We start from the raw sequence: 16,329 nt of genomic DNA on the forward strand, positions 1-16,329 counted from the left end.
CCCCTTAAAACTGGGAATATATTGACTTTTATTTAATCAGGGTCTTGGAGTCAGATTCCTTCAGGATCAGTGTGAATTACTCACACTGAATGTAATGGGTTGAAGAATATCTGATTCATAAATTAGTAATCCAAATTTTTAGGTGCTTGAAAAAACTAGAGCCCGACTGGTGTGGGTTTTTGGAGGCAGATGCCAAAAGTAAAAGATTTCTGATACCAATATATCGGATGATATAAATATTTAGTGACTCCTGAGATGTCGTTATCAGACCCTTTTGACAAATGTAATAAGGCTTAATATTTAAAAACTTAGCAGTAATCTTTTCTATAAAAACCTATAAATATAATGAAGAAAGAGTAAGAAATACAACCAAAGATACTTTGGTATATATTCTATATATTTATGTGTAATTTAAACATAAATGTACAACTTTTCTCCCTTATTTAATTCTGTAAAATCAAAGCTTTCATAAACATACAAGCTGATACTGATGTATCTGTGAAAGGCTCATTTCAGGTTTTAAAGCTAAATGGATCGGGCTCTAATAAAAACCGAGCCTCCATTACTTCCTGGTGCAGTATATTGGGACAGGGCGGAGCCACACTGTTTCCCTGACTCTCACTCACTTGTATAAGTTGGAGAAACAGTCGACCCTCCACCCCCCCCCGACCGCTCCCTGGCTGTGCCTGCGTGGTGTTAGTCTTTCTTTTGTCTCGCCCTGTCTTCCCTCCAGGTTACATGCTGGTGCAGGAGGAGCTTCTGTCCCCGGCCTCCATGATGTACAACCTGCCCTCCCCACTGGGAGTGGAGCCCTACTGGCAGGAAGTGTCCAGCCTCGAGTGTGCCCCCATAGCCACCACAGAGGAAGACACATTAATGGAGATGTCAGATGTTCAGGTGTGGCCAGCAGGGGTCAGCCCCTCTCTGGTTACGGTGGAGGACTCATCGCTAGACGGCAGCAGTCGGGCTGACGACTCGGAGTGCGCCACGCTGTCCCTCCCCTACAGCTTGGGTCGCCCGAGCAGTGGAGCCAGCGGGGCCAGCGGCTCCATCATGGAGCTGGAGGAGGAGGAGGAGGAGGATGATGAGGAAGGGGAGGTTGAGGAGGAGGAGGCGCCACAGGAGCCAGCGAGTGCACTGGCAGAAAGGGACAGGGTCAGGGCCAGTGGCGCCGTACCCAAGGTCAACCTAAACGGCCAGCTGGGAGGTCAGAGGTCGGATGGGAGGAGAGGGGAGGTCCTGGCGGCAGGAGGAGGAGCAAAGGGAGGAGGTGAAAGGCTGGGTTCAGTGGAAGGGATTTCTGTTGTTGCAGGCCAGCAGGTGTACGCCCAGCGGTGTGAGGTGTCGGGACTGAGTCGGGCCAACGAGCACAATGGAGACAACCGGTATGTCGTCTTTAACTGAGCTCAAACAGAAGTCACTGTCTGTAGCCGACATGGTCATTAACATATTTACTCCACATGTTCCTTTATGTTCTTTATTTGCACGTTTCTCTCCAGGATGGTCGGAGGCGGAGCATTTCAACCCTATTTACCAGACAAGGACTCGCTGCAGGGCTGGGTCGGCTCGGTGACGTCGGGACGGGACGTCAGCGTGCGCGTGGCCCAGGAGGCTCTGCTGACTCCGGTGTGTGACACGGGTTACTCTCATGTGCTGCGTGGGCGCCTCCTGCAGGGCACGCAGCCCTTTGACAAGGGGCTGGGCTTCTCTCACCAGGAGGCGGGCCTACACACTTGGGGACAGGAGGAGAGGCGGGTCCAGGTCAGGTTGCTTCGCCAACCAGCCGCCGCTTCCTGTGCCCGGAGAGGGAACATCTTTTTCTCCATCCCTTTTATCTCATTTGAATTAACGGATTGGGAAGATGGTCATTCAATTCGATTTTTTTTCGCTCACGACCATTTAACAACAGTCATCAAAATTTATCATTTTGATGAGGTCACAGAATCGAACCAGATTGATGTGTTGTGTGGTGCAACACATGGGAAATATCTGCCATGACTATTAACTGTAAATAAAGATGGACGACGTGTCTCCACTTTCTCCCAATATCCAGAAATCAATCTAACGGCGTCATCTTGCTCATTTGGAGCCAGAGTCTGCTCAGTAGCGATCAGGGCATTGGGACTACGTGGGTGGGAATTATTACTATTACTATTATTATCACAAGGTGGCCATCGATACCATTTAGCTTCCCTCTTTGGGAGCAGTCATGTCGTCCATCTTTATCAACAGCTTGTGGCCATGACAGATACTTTTTGGTTTTATTTAACACTGGCTGCAAACTATTTATTGTGGAATCAATATAAACGTGATGTTTTAATATTAATGTTTAAATTGTTTTATTTCTGCGCAGAAGGAGAAAGAGGACTATGCTGCTGAGGTTCAGTTTGCTGATCAGCCCGGACATGGGCTCGCTAGAAAAGTAAGTAGGTTGTGTTTTCATTATTTCCACTCAAAATATTCACACGCAAACTGAAGCACACAGCATTTTACTGTGAAGGGTGGGAAATAAACTTCAGCCACCAGCCAAACAAAGGTTGGAAGTATTGTTTCCCAATCAGCCGAAACTATGACGAAATTATCCAGAGATACAGATATTAGTATTATTTAAAAACTGCTAAATTCTTGTAAAAAACAATGTGTATTAACAGAAATGAACAATATTCTTGCATATTTCTGGTTTAATCTGTTAAACATTGTACTTTGGGAAAGTGATTGGCTGATAATTTACTGTATGTGAAACCGTGAGGGCTGGTGACATTTTGCCTGGTGGACAGAAAGGTTAGTTTCCTGCTCTGCTCACATGCAGAGGCTTCAGCACTTAACTGGTCCAAGTGTTGTTTCCTTCCCTCCTCCCGCCCTCCTTGCTCCAGGTGGGGGTGGATGTGAGAAAAGGTGCTCAGTCAGTGCAGCGCACCAGTCTGCGGAGAGTTAAACACTGAAATAAACATACTACCCAGTCCTCCAGGTACGGGACACACAACAAGCACTTGTGCATCCCAGTGCTTGGATAGATGCTACTATGGTAACATAGTGGATCCTGTTAGAGCCTGATAGTCTCTCACGTTCTGTTCAGTTTATGTTTGAGGACGTTTTCACACCTGAAAGTCTGGACCCCGGTCTGAACCAAGGTTAATGTCTTAGATTTGTTGCCATTGAAATTTCAATAAGGTCATATACCAGCAAAATGAACGTCCTTGTTGTTGAAGTATTAGATCGTTAGAGGGGACGACTACAGACAATCCTGTGAGTCGCTCCTACTCAACTTCCTGCAATTGGTCTAAAAGTTCTAAATATCCAATTAAGTATTCAGTCCTGACTAAATTATGGTGCGTTGGTCTAGACCGTGGTTCAAGGCACCTTTCACACCTATTATTTTGGTTCGGACCAAAAAGTGAAAAGGTCCAAACCAAACAATGTAGGTGTGAAAGACCCTTAAATTATAGTCCTTGATTTTTTGCATAAGTTTCTTTTAGTCAGCCAGAGTCATCCCGCCTGTGTGTTTCTTCTCTGTGTTGATGCCGTGTCTCTGTTTTCCAGGACAGGAAAGCCACTGCCAAAACATCCTCCAAAAAAACACAACCCGAGCGCAGATGGAAATGAGCAAACGAGGAGAGGAAGACAAAGACTGAGAAGTGCAAACTACAAAAAGACAAACACAAGAACCATCCTCAAGGTGTGAACCTGGAAAATCACAAAAGAAAAAAGAAGAGGAGAGAGAGAGAGAGAGAGAGAAAAAAAAGAGGAGTTCAACTTGTAGTTTTATAAGATTTGTAAAGAAAAAGTCAACTAGACTAAGGCATGATGATTCTTCTTCTTCTTCTTTTCTACAAAAAAACATAAATGTCAGTAAAATAACCGAGAAAAAAAAAAACAGCAACAAAAAGTGCTTCCTGTGAACTGTAATCGCATGATGACTGCTGGTGCATGCCCTTTGACCTTTTGAACTGTCATTATCTACAACCTGAAGGGGTACAAGGTTCGGGGGGCTGGCCCACGCGTTGGGTCTCGGGCCGTTTTAAGGACCTAACTCCCCCCCCCTGACTGGATTGTTTGTGTCAGCGAGTTGAGTACAATAACACTGCAGCCAAAAAAAAAGTCCCTCACTGGATGGTTCTGTAAACAGCTCCGCCTCCGCTGAGCCGACCGACGCTTCTCCCACCGGACCCTTTCCCCAATTACTCTCAATGTGATATATGCACTCTATGCTACGTGGACATGTGTCGGTATGTGTATGTGTGCGTACGTGTGCGTGTATTTCTTCTCTGACGCATGTGTTCCTTGCTTGGCGCTGAGCCCCGCCCCATGATTGGCTTCTTTGCCCCTGTGATGTCACTGGCGCGCTCAGTGCTGGAATGAGAAAGCCGCTGTGCCGCCCCCTGCTCGTGAGTGTTCCTGTCTGCGTGTAGCTGACGTCTCTTTCCTTGCTTCTTGTCGGTCGTTTCTTTGGGACGTGTCTGATCCACCTCAGTTTCGCAGCATTGTTTTGACTTCAGTGCCGAACTGAATCTCTCGCTCCCCCCCCCTCCCCTCGTGTTTTCACGTTCTCAGACGACGGGAATGTTTGCTTTGGGGAAGGGGGTTGGTTGCTTGATTGTATTGTGCAGCAGCTCCACAACACAGAGGTCCACTTTTGTCCCTCCCCTTTTCTTCCATCCACCTTCTTAATCAGTAGCCTCAATCGATATGCAGTAAAATCACAGGCGTCTCCATCAGCGGCTCCTCCATCTCATCTGTAAATCTCTGTGTGCTCCTTGTTTTCTCTGCAGTGGCTGTAGCACCTCACTGTCGACCTCTCAGTAGAAAGTGGGTGATTGAGAGAGAAAAAGAAAACATGGAGGTTGAGAGGATTTGGTGCTTTGAAGGATTTAATGTGCAACAGCATCGTGCTGCTGCGGCATGTGATTGTGAACGGAACTGTGCAACGAGCATAGACAGGTAGCACTGTGATCGTCCTATTACCACTGACCCCAGACTGTGAAGACACAAAAACACTCACATACACACACAAACAAAGAAAAAGCACACATATGTTCCCACATAATGAGAAACACCTTATTAGGATTAAATGATTATCGCCTGGTCAGAGTGTCGGATAGTTTCTGGAGTATGCCACAGCAATAAAACTGGACGGCGAGGACGCAGAAGATGGACACCAGGGCCGTGTACGTGTACATGACGGATGTGATACTGGAATCGTCAGTAAAAGACAGGAAACATCTGGACAAACAGGACCGGAGTTTGGCACCGGACAGCCGCGCTGTACCTGACCAGCCCGTCGACCTTGATGTGACAGAGTCCGAGAGGGCGCGATGACGCAAGATCAGAGGACTCAGCTGTAGCAGTGTGGGAACGCGGAGGCCTGAGCAGGATTTGTTTGTTTTTCAGCACCTAACGTAGCAAAAAAAAATAAACCAGGACATGTCGACGTCACACAACCTGAGAGAGTCTGCTGCTGCCGATAAGGTGGAAACCACCAACTGCATTTTCTTTTTTCTGAGAAATTTTAAGTTATCTGTGTTTCACGTATTTAAAAAAGTCCCACTTTTTGTTCCCTTCATCTCTGCTGGTCACTCACTTTATGCAGAACCCGAAGGCAGCGCGATGAAGGGGTCACATCATAGTAGCACACATTTCCTGGAATTCAAAATCCCAATATTTATCTCATGAGTACTGTAAAACGCTACTGTAGCCTGAGTGACTGAGACACCGAATGATTGAACACACATCACGTGAATGCACGTATTTTCCACGCCTCATCTGATGAGCACATGTTTATTACATATCACACGTTTTCCACTGTTCCTCCACTCAGGTTTTCAGTTCTGCTTGGTCAGAATCAAGAGGTTTTTGTTTTTTAGGTTCTGCGTCCTCCTCTCAGAGACTGGGACACGACGGGAGCGTTTCGGGGTCAGACTCCGCTGTTTCGGCCGTGTTTTAGCGGAGCAGGGACGCGTGGGAAGGGGTTTGAAGAGGGATGGTTTGAATGCGAGTTTGTGTGGGTGTGTATGTGAGAGTTATTCGATTCAAATACCAAAAAGTACACAGAGTACTCAGTGTGTGGTCAGTAACCACGTCTCTGTGCCCTGTACATGCAAACCTGTGTGTGGAGACCCCTCCTCGTCTACTGCTCAGCTCCTGCTGAGAACAGACACTTCCGTTTGTTGAGATCATCCAAATTCATTTAAAAAAAAAAAATAGGAACCAAAAGTTTTAGTGTTAGTGTTAGTGAAGCATTTCTCCCATTTAAACAAGACAATGTAGAAATCTTCCATTTGTGCAGTTTTGTGTCTGATGATGAAAACACGGATCGTAAAGTGTTCTCACAGAGTCAAGCCTTTAATTCTGACTGATGTTATAGTTTATTTATCCCTCAATCACTAAATCGATGCACTCTACTTTATTCTATTGGTCTTTTACTGTGTCTTAATCCTGAAGATTTTCATTTTGGATTAAACCCTATTATTCATATATTTAATGACACAAAATTTACAGAAACATTTTTTAGATTTCCCCTGTGAATCTTATCAATCTTCAGTTTGTTGTAGGTTCTCACACCCTTATAACAGTGGGGATAATACATGCAAGTCATTGAAAATTTCAAGCCATGATTAGCATGAAAATTTAAAATGCAAAGTTGTGTAGACAAGTCTAATATGGTGGCAAACCCTACAAATGGAAAATTCATGGTGGCTCAACAGCTTAATTCTTTGGGGAATGCCTTTTGCAATAAGTGTAGCAAATTTGATGCTTCTATCACAAAATGCACACGACGACGACGAGGATGTAGAGAAGTACAAATATCAGAAAATATAACTCAACTGTTAAAAACAACAGTTTAGACTTAAAGCTCCTGCGGTGGCTAACACCCGTCATTCCAAACCAAACCTCTAGGGCCTGTTTTATTCACACCTGCTTGTTATTACCACCACTAACCACAGGTGTCGCCACAGAGTCATTATCCTCTTGTTCATTTTACAGTTAAAAGACCAGATGTCGAGCGATTTCAAAATCATATAAAAAGTCCTCTAAGAAAAAATATGTATAAAGCTAATTAATGTAAATTGTCACGCGTTTGAATTTGCGAGTGAAGTGAAGTGATTTGTGATCCTCTGCACTATGATGAATTTAACTCCACCATGTTTAAGTTGTATGGATCCCATGATACGTGTGTGTGTGACTGTGTGTGAGACTGTGTGTGTGTGTGGTGCTTGGTTTTACACCTGGTTGGATCGGAGGGTATAGAAGAGTGAGGATTTTTACCAGGCATGTGACTCGAGAGGACGTGTAACCTACGACGACGTATTTTAAAAAAGAGTATTGTAAAATTTTAACTGTTGCGAAGAATAGAAGATCACCTATACTCCTTTAGAATGGATACATGACAATGTAAACGCAATATCATATTACTCTATCCTAAGGAATGCAACCGCGCACATGCACAAAAAAAAAGATGTTTTTATGAAAATATATGTATAAATATATGACAAAATATATTTAATTAGAATGCTATGCACCCTCATAGAGTTGTTATGGATGTTCTTTAAGCATTATCTAGACTAGGCCAACGCCCATGATCATGGGGAATGTAGAGGCTTTGTAGCTATGACCACTTGTTTTCTTTTCTTTTGTATTGTCCTGGAAGGAGGAGAAACAAACGTGAATATGTATACAAGCCTTTCAAATCAGAGTCCTTCTGACATGACGATATGTATAGATCATCTTACCCTGTACACCAGCTCAAACCATTTACAAGACTTAATAAACAAAGATGTGACAAAGAACACGTGTCTGATTTCACTGATTCACTAAAAACTATTTATTGGTGTAAAAAAAGACAGAAAATAGACCAAAAAATCTATGAAAATAACAATTTATTTCATATAACAGTTGTTTCAGCTCTGGTTGTTGGTTCGCAGAATTTATTTAAAGTTTTTTTCATATGATAATTTGCTTTAATAATGCAGATGTACTTCTTTGATTTTAATATATGCTCAAATATCTGCTAATGGGAATTAAATGTCCCACTTCTCATGTGTTTAGTGTTCAGATGGGAATTAACTTTGGTAAAAGTTAATATGGCAATTTACCATTGTATTTAATACAGCTTCACTTTAGGAATACTTGATATGAATGTACTTTTACATATATTTGTGCCTTTATAGCAAGTTATAGGAACTGAGGGCCATAAGATAAAGTTGTATCCATCATCCTCATAGTAAGATTTTAAGCTGTCGTCTAATTTTGCTGATTTGTTTGTAGTTTGATTTATAATAATGATAAACCTTTTCTTACCAACGAAGAAATGACACCAAACAGGCAGAAAAGACGAGAATGAGACAAAGATAAAAACAGATATGGTAGTAAATAATATGTAGATAGTAAAAAGTGCCGATATAAGGGTGTATTTGTAAAAGTATTTACAAAAACAAATGTTCTCTGCCTCGGTTCAATGGGTTTTATAATGCGGTGGCTCTGACGGTAAAAGCTCGGTTAACCCTTTGTTAGGAGTTGAGATGTGTAACCGGCTCCATCTGCTGATATCAGTGGAAACATGGTCAATAAATCTGAAAGATATTTAGGTAAAAGGTCATTTGAGACCTTAGGAGTAAATTATTAAAATCAATATGAAATTAAAGAGGGAGGCAGAGACATGAGGAAACACAGGGAGGGTGTTTTTTATATATATTTGTATGATAAATGTGTGACATGATTATTCCAGCACATGTTTATTTTCATTCTTTAGTGTGATCCTTGTTTTTCCTGTATCTGTAGAACTGTAGTCATCAGACCCGGAAGAGAACTACAACTCCCAGCTCCTGCGCCGCCCCCTGCTTTCAGCCAATCACGGCCGCCCGCTCCACGTGCCCTTGAGCAGGAAGACCCCGGGTTGTTTTGGCTTTTTCTCTCCACGTGGAGCCTCAAGGAAACTTCTCCTGTCTGTCCAGCGTCCTGCACAACCGACCCGCAGCTGAGAGACATGTCAGCGGGAGGACACACCACCACGAGCCGGGCGATCCCCGCGGTCCGGCGGGTCGCGATCCACGATGCTGCCCACATGCCGCAGGACTACTCCACGACCCCCGGGGGGACCCTGTTCAGCACCACGCCCGGAGGTAAAGCTCGGGGAGCGGGTCAATGTCAGAGGGAAGGAGCTATACAAATATTAATACATCTTATTTATATCATCGGGCTGAGTCAGTGGCTTCTTTAACTCAAACTAATACTTTTATCGTCCCCTGGTTTTACCTGATTCTTGCTTTTATGAGCTTTATGGAGCACCTTCCAAAACACAAGGGGCTTAAAGTTAGACATAAAACATGAATGCAAACAATTAAATGAAAAATAATATAACAAGATTTCCGTCACACATTTAATGTTTTAGTCTTTTATTTATTAGTTTGTATGTTTTTATTCATTTCTATGTAACTTCTTCTGTATTTTTTTACTTTTTCTGAAGCACTTTGTTACTTTTCTGAGAAGTACTATATAAATTAAGATGTTGTTGTTATTATTATATTATTATTATCATTGGTAATTCAAAAACACTTTTTTGTGAAATGGAAAAAGCAGATTTATAAGAGATGTGAGAAGTTTCACTTACACCATGTTGGTCTGCAGACAAACAGTCAAGTGGTAGATCTGTTTTTAATGTGATCGGAAAGAAACTTAATATTTGATATTTAATATTAGACCCTCACATTCCGGACCATCCTTCTGCACAGCAGGTGTCGTCTTATATTAATGTTAGATGAAAAATATCACCTTGTATTTTTATTTTCTCTAACAACACATTCATTGCAAAAAGTTCCTCTTTAATAAACGTGGTTTCCTGTAGTTGATTTGAAAAAGGATGGATTTCTTTTTGATGTGACACTTTTAAGAAGCAGATATTAGATCTGATGCACGGTTGTGTCGTGTTTCTCAGTGGATGTTTTATAGTGATGGTGAAGAAGAGCAGGTCTCTGCACCCAAACCCTGCACAATGTAAACTTTCAATAACATAATTTTCCTACATGCACATTGCAAAGATATTTTATTTGGAGCTCACATGTAAAGTGACTGTGCAGGTGCACGTATTTTATTTGTACATAATCAAATTACAAATAAATTTGTTCAATCTGAAGCTCTGTTCATTCAAATATGAATTACTTTCATCTTCTGCATAATTTAAACCGGTAGAGAAGTCGGACGTGATCAGATTTTTTATTTCAGGGTAATTTCATGTATATTTCATATGTTTATGTCGACTCGCTCCTGCTGAAAGCTTAATGTCACACATTAGGTTCCTGATGTCATCGTCCCGTAGCTGTGTGTTATTACACAATCACCGACTGTGTGGTCAAATATAGAACTGTGCTCACTCGTATCCTATTTATAGTCTTGTTACACTATACACACTGTTGTTGAGTTGCAGCAACATGTTTACAAGATGTGGGCGACACCGCGTCACTGGTCCACATAATTGACTTTATATATTATTAAGTGCAAAATATTTTCACACAGGAAAATGGTAGTTGCTAGAAATGACCAGACTCTCAACCAACCACTGTTTTGGATTAAGATCAAACTAAGTTACATAAAAGATGAATTTATATCAGAGCCCAGCTGATTTTTGAGGGTCGGTGCCGATACCGATATTAGGGAGTAAAAAGATTTTCGATACCAATTTATCTGAATGGCAATAATTCTTAAGATTTTTTATCAAACCCGTCTGACAACGATATTAAATTGCGTCTTTACAGTTTATCCATAAACTTTATTATAAATATCTATAAATTTAAAAAGCACATAGAACTTGAATCAAGACAACAATAATAAATCTTTTTACGTAAGATTTCGGCATCTTTACTGCATTATAAACATCTTTGTAAATGCTGCATTGATTATTGTAAACGTCTAAAAATAAATAAGAATAGTGATAAAAGAGAATAAACTACAGTTTTTTTTCCTCCAGCTAAAGCCTTTTTTCTGCATTGTTTATTCTGTAAAATGAAAGTTATAAAGGTTCAGTGTGTAGAATTTAGTGACATCTAGTGGTGAAGTTGCACGTTGCAGCTGAACACCCCTCACCTCACCCTCCCCTTCCAAACATGAGAGAGAACCGTAGCTTCAGTTGTCAAAAACTCAAAGGTGTTTAGTTTGTCCAGTCTGGGCTACTGTAAAAAAAAAACATGGCGGCCTCCGTAGAGAGGACCCGCTCCAGATGTTAATATAAAGTATGTAAATATAAAGTATTTAAATATAAAAGGCCCATTCGAGGGTAAAGAAGACTACAATTAGTAAAATTTTGATGATTAAACACAAGTGAAAACATCCCTAGGATTATTTTATATTGAAATCTTTCAAACTGGACTTTTAATAGTTGGAAACGAAAATGTATTTTATTCACAGATGCGACGTACAAAGTTTTTCCTCAGTCCCAGTTTCACTCTGGTCGTCACGTTCTGTTGTTTGACCCATTTCTCCAGAGTTACACTCAGACGTCCACACGCTGGAGGCCGTGGGAAATCTCTGTATGGTGATTAAAGTAAAGAAGGGAATGTTTTCACTGCTCGAGTTGTGAGAACGTTCATACTAAAGTGCACATGTTGATCTCGACTGATAACGTGTTCTGCAACTCATCCACCTGGGATCAGTTTTACCCTGAAATAAACCGAATCGGGTCACTGAAGGTTTGTTGACATCACTGATACGAAAGTCAAAAAACAAGGTGGGACAGGGGTGACGGACGTGTGTGGACATGTATAGAGTGAGGACACACTGGACAACGTGTTTAATGTCAAGGTTAACAGAATATATTTTTGAGTGTTTATCACAGTTATCTGCTGTGGCAGATTATCCTGAACAAAAAGCTTTTTTCATGAAACTAAATGTACAATATAGTAACAGAGATTTGTATTTCTCTACACTTGATCCTTTTTGTTCAACAAACCAGAATCATTGAGGAAAGATTAGCACTGAGCAAACTTTCCTCTGCTGCTGCCCCCTGCAGGCACCAGAATCATCTACGACAGGAAGTTCCTCCTGCAGTGTCGGACGTCTCCTCTGACTCGGACGCCTCCCAAGCTGCCCGACATCCCCGGCGTCACGAGTCCGCTCAAACTCAACAACTCCCCCGACACGAAGCCGCCCAAACAGACACCGAACAGCAACACTGACCAAAGCCTGCACACAGAGGACAGCGCAGGTAAAACCCGTCTGAGACGTAAAGTACGATGATGATACGTGTTTTCTGCATTTCTCTCTGTAACTGTGATGTTTTTTTTCTTTTCCAGGAGAAGATGACCTGTTTGAAATGGACATCTGAAGAGAGATAGAGACGAGGATAAAAAAAAAAAAAACATTTTCATTGTTTTTATTTACTGGGATAAATGAGTTGAAAAGAGAAGCTGTGTAATCCTCTTTCAGATTTCTTCTGAAATCAATATGTTTTTTTAAAAACCTTATATGTGTAAAACGGTAGCTCTTATAAAACAACACTAAGTGTTTGTTCAAAGTGAACAAACAAGATGGAAGTCGACCTGTGATGTATTTAAGTCGCATGTATCTCAGTGTTCTGTTAAAATTAAACCATTTATGTTTTTTATGTGATTTAACTCATTTAACGATTAAAAAAATTATGTCTTTAAATGTTTAATGTTAAAGAAATAAAAAATTGAATTTATGAACTGTACTTTGTAAAGGTTTTTTACAAACTTTTTGTTTTTTAAACTAACTTCTCAAACTGGACCTGCTGGTGTCGAGCTTATAGTGAGCGCCCTCTAGTGGATCATGAGACAAACTTCTTATTCACCTCCAGCCTGTTTAAACTAACATCTTTAAGAGTCTCCATCGTGGTGAACAAACTTTCGCATCCCTCTGTCATCAGGTGACCATAGCAAGGATGCTGATTGGTCGTAGCTTGATGCTTTGGCAATATAAGATTCTCGCTGCCTCTATCCGAGACACAGACTTAAAGGGAAGTGCAGACAGCCTCTATAGAGGTCTGTTACATACGTTCAGTGAAGCAGCTTTACGTTGCATTTGAATGGACACAAACTAACTTCAGGTAGAGCGTGTTGTCCATTAACCAGAAGTTCGGTGGTTTGATCCCCGGCTCCTCCAGTCAAATTTGCCAAAGTCTCCTATAGGCAGGACACCGAACCCCAAATTTCCCCAGACTGCTGCTCCGTCCTCGATGTGTGATGGAGATAAAGTGGAGCTGTATGAATGTGAGTGTGAATGACTTTATAAATCCAGTTCATTTACCTTTTACAACCCAACGTACAAGTGACTAAACACAATGTTTGCTAATTGGTGGAACTGTTTGGTTTCTCTATGATATTGAGGTTAAGACCTGACTTTATAAAGTGGTGGTAAAGTGATATTTTATGGTGTTAAACAAATACAATTGATAGATTTATACCAGCCAGGTCACCTTCATCATTATTTCTCTAATATAAGAGACATACTGTTAAAATTCTTTTTAAAAATCTGTATGAAAACAATAGGCATCTGTATTTTAGCAAGTCTAACAACTTAATTCAAACCCTTGTATAAACACTGTAAATAAAACCATGACACATTTTTTTCATGATAAGAAATAATTTATTGTATTACTGTACATAGCAAACACACAAATGGATCAATGTGACCCAAATAAAGTTAAAGCGCTTTACATTCTGACACCTGCATGTTGTCATTTCTATGGCATTAAAAACTTCAGTCCTTCAACAGCTCTCTACATAAGTCCTCTCGTGTCCAGCTGAGTTCTCTACAGTGCTTCAGTCTGTGACCGTCTTGTGCTTCTGTGGATCAGGATCAACTCTTACAATCCATCGCACAACTGGTCACCTAATCTTCTACATAATATACTTCAAACGTATAATACTATATGTAATACCCTTAGTTTATAGAGCATTGTCTAGTAGAAACAATAGTTCCCTTCTTTAATGTCCTGCGTCCCAGCAGCAGCCTCTGTCCCAGTGTCAAACTGGACTTCTCCGTAAAGTGCCTGTGGACGTACAGTTCATCCACTTTGTGCGTCTGAGTAGCTCAGATCTGTAAAATCCTCCGGGCCTGTAGCCAAAGTCCTGTCTTTCTCTAAAAGCTTTTTTTAAAAGGGGGGTGTCCGAGTCTTTTGCTCAGTGGCAGCCGCACTCCTCCACCACCATGTTCTCGTGATGCCTCATGATCATCTTCCCGTTCTCGTAGTACAACATGGAGAGCGGCACCAGGCGTGTTGGCACACACGACAGACACGCCACCTTGTCTGGGTGGTGAAGCTTCAGGAGGCTCTGGATAAGGAAAGAGAAGAAAATGGCTGATTAGAACAAATCCATTCAAGTAGAGCATTGGTGTATTAAAGGTGTTTGTTGTTGCTGCAGATGCGGCACAATGAAAGAAGTGTGTCTTACCTGCATGTATGCATGGTTGGTTGAGGTGAAGGTCTCGTCTATTGGAGTAGGACAGCTCCCCTCACAGCGAAATGCGTTGTAGCGTTTTGGATAAACGATCCACTCGCTCCAGCCGATCTTCTGAAAGTCCACCAACATGTCCACCTTCCTGCAGAGGGGACCCTTCTTCTTCTCTTCCACTGTGGACTTGTGAGCATGAGCGGCCCTGGGTAGTCTACGTCTCTGCTGCTGGGTGCGATGGTGCCTCTTGGCCCTGTGGCTGCTCATCCCGGAGCTCGAGCTGACCGTCACTTGCTCCCTGTCCAGGCTGACGTACTTGGAGTGCTCTGCCGTGCGGATGAGCGTCGGCATTCGCTGGCTGTTGGTGTTCTGCCTGGAGAAGACCGCCATCATGACCCGGTCAGCTGTAGGGTGCTGGACTGCCTCTTCCTCTCCAACCTCGTCCTCCATCCTCTGTGCGGAGCGCTCCCCCTGCATCCAGCGGCGGAGCATCTCCGTCATGTTGAACAGCTTCCAGGAGGAAGGGGACACCATCGAACTGGGATGAGCTCGGAGGTGGCCCAGGAGCTGCCTGCTCTCTGGGCAGTGCCTCTCAGAGCAGTGGTAGATGTCCACTGAGGCTCGGGAAGACTCGGTGAAGTCCGGCAGGCGGATGCGAAGCTCGGCCAGCTGGACTTCATCACTTTCAGACATGGAGGAAAGGTCGAAGGTGACGGACCACCTCTTGCCAATCTGATGACAACCTGAAAAACAGAACGGTGAAGAAAGTTAGTCAACATTATTCACAAGAAGGCACTGCATTTACATCACATGACATTTGTTTTCAAGCTTTCAAAACCCAATTTCTTATTCATCATGTGATGACCATGACATCCTAGCTTTTATAAACAGCACAGCTTTTATTCCCAGTTGGGGTTTGCATAAAAATACATTGATCAAGAAGAGTTTGATTAAAGAAATGATTAGATTAAGGGCAGGGAAATAAATTAACATATTCACTTTCTAAAGAACATAAGAAATGAACTTGAAGAACTACAACTGTATATTTTGCATAATCTGAATGGGTAGCTCCCTGTTTCATTTACGCACTGCGCGTCATACTGTTACGCACAGCCAGAATAACAAGCTAATTTCAGAGAATATGATTATTTAAGTTATGATGAACACTTACTTTTAGCGACGAGGCTGACCACAGAGTCGGAGTCGTGCAGACCGAGGTTGTCCTCCGCCCTGCTCACGATGCTGGCAGCCGGTATCCCGGCGTGGCGGTCGTCGGTCAGCATGGTCCGGTAGAGCTGCATCATGTAGAGGGGCAGCCTGGTGCTCTGCTGCCGCCGCACCGTGCGTCCGGAGCCCGCGCCCCGGGGCAGTGCGTCGGGCTGAGCCACAACCAAATCCACCAGGAGGAGAAAAAGCGCAAAAGAGAAATCCACAGCGGGAGCCCTCATAGTTCCAGATGTGGTGTTGTCTCCTCCTCAGGTAGAAGCCGAATGGTGCTGATGGGATCCAGAGACTCAGGCTTTATAGGCACACCCCCCTGACGTCCTCTGAACACATCTGTCAAGCTGGATGGATGGAGGGCGTGTGTGATCCACGGGGCCGATCACACACCTTTAACGTTGTGTATCGAAACCAATTGGCGTTTGTAGTGAGGAAGGTGTGAAACCCGCGAAGGGTCCAGTGGCCGTTCTGTACATTTAAGATCCCTTTGATAAGAAGCCCTGACAATCACATCGGTTAAGGAGATTACGAGCTGCACAACTGCGCAGTGATTAATGGGGACGTAACACGGGAGTTAATCAGAGAGGACTGATCTGTTGTGAGAACTGAAGGAGGGAGAAGAGATGAAGGAGGGAGAAGACATGAAGGAGGGAGAAGAACTGAAGGAGGGAGAAGACATGAAGGAGGGAGAAGAACTGAAGGAGGCCAC

At 42.8% G+C, this 16,329-nt stretch overlaps 3 protein-coding genes and 1 long non-coding RNA gene across 6 annotated transcripts in view; 3 read left to right on the forward strand and 1 right to left on the reverse strand.

Annotated features, from left to right (window-relative positions):
* The window catches only part of ank1b (ankyrin 1, erythrocytic b), a 60,889-nt gene extending 57,015 nt beyond the window's left edge, over positions 1-3,874 (forward strand). For 2 of the 3 annotated variants that reach the window (XM_034601776.1, XM_034601777.1), the window contains exons 40-41: positions 734-1,385; positions 1,500-2,347. In XM_034601776.1, the coding sequence (XP_034457667.1) occupies positions 734-1,385; positions 1,500-1,998 (1,151 nt within the window). In that variant the 3' untranslated portion in view covers positions 1,999-2,347. The other variant, XM_034601778.1, reaches the window with a different exon arrangement.
* Positions 3,875-6,506: 2,632 nt separating this feature from the next.
* On the forward strand, positions 6,507-7,784 carry LOC117771454. The gene is made up of 2 exons (XR_004615590.1): positions 6,507-6,735; positions 6,791-7,784. It is a non-coding gene; the product is annotated as an uncharacterized LOC117771454 (long non-coding RNA).
* A 1,028-nt stretch (positions 7,785-8,812) lies between these two features.
* On the forward strand, positions 8,813-12,338 carry LOC117771452 (eukaryotic translation initiation factor 4E-binding protein 1-like). Its single transcript, XM_034601780.1, has 3 exons — positions 8,813-9,116; positions 11,996-12,190; positions 12,279-12,338. Exons 1-3 carry the CDS (start codon positions 8,981-8,983, stop codon positions 12,308-12,310), a joined length of 363 nt encoding a protein of 120 aa, XP_034457671.1. The 5' UTR covers positions 8,813-8,980; the 3' UTR covers positions 12,311-12,338.
* Positions 12,339-14,070: 1,732 nt separating this feature from the next.
* On the reverse strand, positions 14,071-15,932 carry LOC117771451 (nodal homolog 2-A-like). Its single transcript, XM_034601779.1, has 3 exons — positions 15,571-15,932; positions 14,400-15,142; positions 14,071-14,279 (listed from the first exon to the last, which is right to left on the reverse strand). The coding sequence occupies exons 1-3, from the start codon at positions 15,845-15,847 to the stop codon at positions 14,127-14,129; spliced, it is 1,173 nt and encodes a 390-aa protein (XP_034457670.1). The 5' UTR covers positions 15,848-15,932; the 3' UTR covers positions 14,071-14,126.
* Positions 15,933-16,329: the final 397 nt, after the last annotated feature.

Source organism: Hippoglossus hippoglossus, chromosome 12, assembly GCF_009819705.1.
Source record: "Hippoglossus hippoglossus isolate fHipHip1 chromosome 12, fHipHip1.pri, whole genome shotgun sequence".
In the NCBI taxonomy this organism is placed as follows: Eukaryota; Metazoa; Chordata; class Actinopteri; order Pleuronectiformes; family Pleuronectidae; genus Hippoglossus; species Hippoglossus hippoglossus.